At 65.3% G+C, this 6,938-nt stretch overlaps 2 protein-coding genes across 2 annotated transcripts in view; both read right to left on the minus strand.

The window, feature by feature from the left end:
* Nucleotides 1-796: 796 nt before the first annotated feature.
* On the minus strand, nt 797-3,479 carry PFL1_00724 (uncharacterized protein; the record flags this gene model as incomplete). The annotated part of the gene is made up of 2 exons (XM_007878226.1): nt 797-3,220; nt 3,312-3,479. 2 exons carry the CDS (start codon nt 3,477-3,479, stop codon nt 797-799), a joined length of 2,592 nt encoding a protein of 863 aa, XP_007876417.1.
* Nucleotides 3,480-6,731: 3,252 nt separating this feature from the next.
* PFL1_00725 (uncharacterized protein) overlaps nt 6,732-6,938 on the minus strand; it is a gene marked incomplete at both ends in the record, with an annotated part of 2,721 nt that continues 2,514 nt past the window's right edge. The window contains one exon of the mRNA XM_007878227.1: nt 6,732-6,861. Coding sequence (XP_007876418.1) covers nt 6,732-6,861 — 130 coding nt within the window. The remainder of the gene's footprint in view (nt 6,862-6,938) is intronic.

The raw sequence follows: 6,938 nt of genomic DNA on the forward strand, positions 1-6,938 counted from the left end.
CGTTCGAGTGAAGGGTATGGCGGGAGGGCCTGGACGGGGTCGAGATCGAGTCGAAAAGGTGTCAGAGGGATGGCCGGATTGCGGTTGGTGTGCGGGGATGAAGGTGGATCGTGAAGCGGAGTTCAGGCACCGTGGAGGTGATGGGATGGGGTGAGGGCGAAGGTCGAGCGACGCTGGGCCAAGGCTCCGAATCTCGAATGTCGGGAGGTCAGCGGCAGCGGCGGGCGGCGGGGCCCACGGCCAGCCCGAGTGTCAGCAAGCTGGGCCCCCCGCGAGGCCAGCCGGCCACGGCGTGATCGGACGGAATTTTCGGAGCCGACGAGATGGCTCCTCCCACGTACTCGACCGCCCTCGCGCCACGCACCAAACTTGAAGCCAGCCAGCCCCTTCCCTGCTGCGATGCAAGCCGGTCAGTCCGCAACCGTGCCAACTCAACCCTCCGCCACGCCCGCCCGCAGCAGGGGAGACCGATGCGCCCAATGATGCGGGGCGTGCGCGCCAGGATGCGTGGTACGTTTCTGTTTGTTTGCGCGTCTATACGATCGTCGTAAAAGCGGGTCGATGGCTAGCTAAAGATGAGAATGCGAGGAAGCGGTCGTGGAAGCGGTCGTTCCGCGTGCGTAGGGGGAAAAGTGCTCTCGACGAGCTCCGTTTTTATGATGGTGAGGCTGGGGGGCTGCGTTGCGGTCATGACTACAAAACTCTCTGGTATACCCTGGAACGGCGGACGGGGCGGGAAGGCGGCGAGGACGGCGAAGCAATCGGATGGCCATCCAACGCCGTTCAGCCACCGCTGCTACTGCTGCTGCTGCTGCTGCTGACGCGAAGCCTCAACACCGACGCTGGCCGCGGCGAGGGCGGCGCTCAGGTCGAGGTGGAAGAAGGGAGTCAGGTCGTTGCCCCAGATGATGGGGATCGAAATCTGGCTATCCCGCGGTCCCGGCCGCCCGGCATTGGCGTCGTGGCCGTCTTCGGTGGTTCCGCCAGTCCTGCCCTCCTCGAGGCTCTTCTCGATGCTGTCCCTCGAAGGCGAAGACGAGCCCTCGGCCTCGATATCCTCGAGCACGTAGGGCGACTTGACATCGGGGGCGATGCCCGCAGCGGCGGTGGCGGCGGCCGACGACGGGTAGGTGTGCTCGTCGACGTCCTTGCCCGACAGGGCCCGCTGAATGGCGCGTGCGCGGCGTTCCCGCTCGGCCTGCTCGCGCTCGCGCTGCTCCTTGGGCGGCAGCGTGGTGGCCTCGCGCTGCGAAACGACGGGCGCCACCTCGGTAATGTGCCGCGATGCCAGACCCGTTCCGAAGCCGCCGGCAAGCAGGCCCCTGCGAATCCAGGGCGAGAGGATGTTGGCAAAGTGGAACTCGACCTTGGCGTCGGCCCAGCGCTCGACCGCGGCGCGCACGTCGACCAGCGTCTGGATCGAGGTCGTGTCGACGTTGCTGACCGAGGAAAAGTCAAAGATGAAGGCCTTGAGCAGCGGCCTGCGGTCGGTGAGGTCGACGTTGGCGTCGGCCTCTTTGCCGTCGCGTCGGCGCTTGACACAGTTGGCGAGCTTGCTGAAGGCGGGGTTCGCCGGGCCCGGGTCGTTCCAGGGACGGTCGCCAGGCTTGGCGTAGTCGAGCGGCCGTCCGGGCCGGGTCTCGACCTTGGCCTTCTCGATGAGCAGGTCGGCCAGGTGCGACGCGTTCGGGTAGGTGAAGGCCTCCTCGAAGCGGTAGATGAGGACGCCGGGCGGCGGCGCCTCGACGCGGATCGACGGGTCGCGCAGGCCGTCCTTGTCGTCCAGCGGAACGAAGACGTCGCGGTGCGAGAGCGTGACGGTCGACTGGTCGGGCGACGTGGTGCCGTGGTGGACGCGGACGACGCCGAGCCACCTGCCTCGGGGCCGTGCGATGCGGACGAGGAGGAGCACCAGCGATGCCGCGACCGACGTGTAGACGCCGTTCTCGATGCTCGAAAAGATGGTGACAAACACGGCGGCGAGGAAGATGATCATCTCAAGCGGGCTGATCAGCCAGAACTTGTAGGTGACCGAGAGCGGCGTGATGAGGTCGCCGACGGCGTGGATGATGACGGCCGAGAGGACGGCGTTGGGGATCCAGTAGAAGGTGCCGGTCAGGGCGTAGATGGCGATCAGGACGAGGATGCCCGTGAACCAACCGGCCAGCGGCGTGCGGACGCCCGACTTGGACTTGATGGCGGTGCGCGAGAAGGAGCCGGTGGCCGCGTAGCCGCCAAAGCACGGTCCGACGAGGTTGGTGACGCCGATGGCGATGAGCTCCTGGTTGGGGTTGATCTTGTAGTTGTTGAGGCGGCCAAACGACTTGGCGATGGCGATGTGCTCGAGGAGCAGCACAATGACCGAGACGGGCAGCTGGCCAGCCATGTCGGCAAACAGCTGCGTGTCGAGGGTGGGCTGGCCGATGTGCTGGAAGCCGCGGGGCACCGTCTTGAGGATGCTGATGGGGTACTTTTTCGGGTCCTTGTACTGGCCCACCCAGACGCGGCTGGCGATGGTGAAGACGATGATGACAAAGGCGTTGCGCAGGACGGTGAGGAAGAAGGCCGTCTTGCCCAGTTGCGGGTACCGCGTGGGCAGCCACTTGAAGAAGGAGCGCGAGGCGTAGAGGAAGGCGAGCGCCGGTAGGCCAAAGGCGGCGTTGAGGTTGGTGTTGGGCAGCGCCTTGAGCGTGTCGATGATGACCTGGTAGGTGGCGGTGCCGTTGGTCTTGACGCTCGACAGGCCGAGGAGCTTGGGCACCTGACCGGCGGCGATGCTGATGGCCGATCCCGTCATGAAGCCTGCCACGGCGGGCGTCGGGATGAACTCGATGATCCAGCCGATGCGGATGATGCCGATGCCGAGGCAGACGATGCCGCAGAGGAAGGCGAGCGCCGAGGCGATCTGCTCGGCAGTCCACACGTCGGTCTTGTCCAGAACGCTGTTGACGACGTTGAACGTCTGGAGCGACATGACGGCGACCGGGCCGATGGTGACGTCCTTGGAGGTGGCAAAGATGGCGTAGATCATGACGCCGACAAACGAGGAGTAGAGACCGAACTCGGGCTTGAGGCCGGCGAGGATGGCATACGACATCGACTGGGGCACGAGCACGAGGGCGACGGTGATACCGGCGATGAGATCGCCGATGAGCCACTGAAGGTTGTACGACGGCAGCCAGTGCCGGATGGGGAAGAGCGAGTCGAAGTAGTCGACCAGCTGCGGCGCCGAGGGGTGGAAACAGAAGAAGAGCGACGAGGGATCAGTGGCCGCTGCGCCAAAGTCGCACACTGACGCGAGGCACTCTCACCATGTTCCCTGGCCCTCGGCCCAGGTCACGGAAGTAGTCATAGGTGCTGACGACCGGGACGCCGAGGCGGGCAAACTCCTGGTCATCGTAGCTGACCAGCTTGCGGAAGGCCTTGGCCGACTTGGCCTTGAAGCCGCCGGAGCCTTGTGCGGCATCGTTTGGCGGCATGGTGGGCGGATGTGGTCGCTGCCGCAGCGGTCGACGGGGCGGTCGCAGATGCTGCGTCGAGAGGAAAAAGGTGGAGTCGACCGCGAGGGTGGCGCTCGAGGACCCGACCTAGGATTGGAAGGAGATAGATGAAGCAGGCGTCGTCGAAAAGGCGCGCCGCAGGACCAAAGCAGTCGTCAACGGAGGATAGGCAGGAATGGATGGGTGCTGGGAGGGTGCTTGAGGATAGATCTGGACGTAGGAAGATAGGGACGTATATGTACCACCTCGAGGCACAGGAAGAAGGCGGGCGGGCGGGCGGTCGCGTCGTCGAGGAGCGTGGCAATTCAGCAGGGGCGATGTGGGTCGATGCAGAAGCGCCAAGGCGTGCTGAGAAGGCGGCCTAGCCAAGGCGGGAAAGGCGGCGGTGTGAGGGTTTGGGCCGGGTGAACGGCAGGAGCCACGAGGCAGCCAAGAATGGAACTAGCGAGGGCTGGCGAGGGCTGGCGATAGACGATGGCTCAAGGAGCAAGTGCTGGCGCGGTACGGTACGGTGAGCTGGTGGCGAGGAAGGGGGTGCACGCGGCGGCCAGCAATCGTCGGTCGATGGCGAGGAAAGCAGGCAGGTGGTGCCTGAATCAATCGCCGAGCTGATGTGCGCTGGTGACCCGGAAACGAGGCGGCTGGGCGGCGAGCAATGGAGACGCCAAGGAGGATGCTGGCTGGTACGTGCTAGCGGTGTCGTCCTGGGTGCGCAATGGCGGGCGGGGTCGTCGAGGTCAGCGAGGTGAAAGGTGAGAGGAGGTGAGAAGGCAAAGGACGGGCGCGGCCGTTGATGAAGAGGGCGAGCCATACCGAGGGACGGGTAGGAGGCTACCAAGGAAGCTGGCCATCGTTCCAGGAGACGGTGACAGAGGGGGGGCGGGCAGGCAAAGGCCGGGAGCGGGGGGGCGGCGATGTCGCCATCGTGGTCTGCACGTCGCCAGGGTGGGCGGGATGGTGTCACCTCGGGGGCTGATGGCGGCAGGCAGGCCCAAGCAAGCCTCCCCTCCACCGGGGCGGCGCTCTTTGACGCATCCGCGCGCCTTGTCCGGCCAGCCGGCTGAGGGTGCAGCTGGCCTGCTCGAATTTCTTCCTCTTCCTGGCCGCTCGTTTGGCTCTGGCCAGGCCAGGCCGAATCTCGGTCGTGCCAGCGTTGCGGGGCCAGATCGATGGCGGCAGGCCGGCAACAAAATTGAGAAGCAGGCCAGGCAAAGCAAGAGCCAACAGGCTAGGCGCACCCACGTTGCTGTGCAGCCAGCCTGACCGTAGGCCTCAGGCCTCTGGCTAGACAGCGCGGGGTCCAGCCGCGGCGGGGCGGGCAGCTCCTGCTCCGGCCTTAGCCCCGGCCCCACCGACCGGGTGATCCGACCCTTCTGAAAGTTTTGCTCCCGGTGCAGGTCAGGGCGCAGCGCGCCTGCGTGGTGGCAAAAGTCGACAGTTGGCCAGGCCGCCTGCCGCCTTTGGCGTTCTTCTCGAGCACGCCATCTGCCGCAACCCTGGGGCGACTTCGACTTCCAACCTCCACCTTGGCGAAACCGGGCGTCGCCTCGGCCCCACTCCGCCGTCCCCGTCCACCAGGTTGAGCCGATTGGCTGACCAGTAGTCACGGCCACGCTCGATCGGATCCGTCGTTGATGACTATAGGTCATAGACACGCTCACGTTGCAGGCTTCGCTTCGAGGCAAGGTCGACGACGATGTCGATCAGAAGCAGGGTCGGCCACCACTTCACGCTGCGAGAGACCCTAAGCTGGCGGGCCTGCCTACAGCTAGTACTGTTTCCCCCCCGATCTGACAGCGCGGAGTTTCTGGAGCACGCCATCGACTTCGCCCAGAGAAAACGTGAAGCGGCTGCAGGCCAAGCCAGGCCGGGTGCTCAAGGTCGGTTCCGCCGAGGTCGGCCAGATGGGGGGCTGAAGCACGGGCCATCAGGAAAGCTTGAACGGCTTTAAGCGCTCGCGGATCGAAATTGGACTGGGTGCCAAGCGGGTGTTGAATTTCGCGCACCGAGCGGCTTGATCTGGAGCTGCCTCCCCGATTATAAGATCGGGCGCCGCAGATCGGAGCGTACCCGCACCAGCGAGGATCGGGCGAGAGGCCCGTGTCGCCATCCCGCCGGCTGGTGGCACCATGGCGTGCCATCCATCCTGCCTGCTTCCTCGTCCACCTTCCGCATCTGACGCATCGACCCATCTCGACCTGGATATCACCCAGAGAGCCGTCGTGCGCACGGTCGAGACCATGCGCTCTATCGTGCATTCAATTCGGCAAGATGCGACCCCCGCAACGTGGCAAGCCAGGCCTAAGGCCGCCACTCGACGCTCCAGGACAAAGACAGGCAAGCAAGCAAGCAAGCTGAGGTGGTCGGCGTGCGGAAGGCGACTCGAGGTCCTTCCCGAGGTCGATGAGGTGATGGAGCGGTCCGCAGGCTAGGTATGAGCTGCTCGCCGCAGGTACGGCACCGGTAGCCGCTCCGACCGCAATCGCGCGCTCGCAGGCAAGAGCTCCACGCCCGCCGGCCATCCCGAACGGCCCATCGGTTCTGCCTTCCCGTCCGTACAGAGCTTGCTCCTGCATCGCATCGTTCGCCGTCGGCATGAATGAATGGAGGCGGGGTATCCAAAGGCGGAGTCCACATGCTCAGCATCTCCTTGCTTTGCCTCCGACAGCGATAACGAACTGGGTTGAACCGTGAAAGACCATCCTCGCGGGTCACCATCCGGTTGCCCCCTCGTTTTCCGATTGCGAATGGCATCGCGGCATCGCACCGCTCCGCATCGCATCGCACCATCCGGCCGCGGGTTCGGTTTGTCGGTCGATTCCAGCCATGCGGGGAAGCGGGCCTGGACCGAAATAGCAAAGACGCGATCGCACGCCGTCAGAGGCAAGCGTGGGCACCGTCGTTCCGGACCCTCGTCCGGACGATGGTGCAAGCAAGGCAATGCTCGGAGCAGGAATAGGGCATCGGCTTGCTGTGTAGGCTGAATCAGGTATAGGTAGGCGGAAGGTGTTCGGTGAAAAGTACACATTTTACAGCGGGGTCGCGGCAGGGCAAGGGTCGAAAGCAGAGCTAGGTCCGCGTGGTAGACGGTCCAGAAGGTTCCGATGGGCGGCATCGCCATTCGACGATAGCGGCTAGGGTGGCGAGCGGCCGAGCAGGCGAGCAGGCGAGCAGGCGATGGCACAGGGATGGGACAGCGCGCATGGAGCGCGAGCCGAGGCAGGGCGAGGCCTACTTGCGCCGCGCGCGCTTGCCGCCCGTCTTGCGGATGTTGATCAGATCCGACTCGATCTCGTAGTCCTTGGCAGGCGTCAGCTGGTTGAGGCTCTTGCCGATGTCCCACCTCAGTCGGCCTCCGGTGCTGGCGAGGGCCGCCGCCGCAGCAGCAGCCGCAGCCGCCGCAGCCGCCATCCGTCCGCCGGCATCGTCGTCGTCGCC

The sequence above is a fragment of the Pseudozyma flocculosa genome (genome assembly GCF_000417875.1).
Source record: "Pseudozyma flocculosa PF-1 unplaced genomic scaffold scaffold00002, whole genome shotgun sequence".
Lineage (NCBI taxonomy): Eukaryota > Fungi > Basidiomycota > Ustilaginomycetes > Ustilaginales > Ustilaginaceae > Pseudozyma > Pseudozyma flocculosa.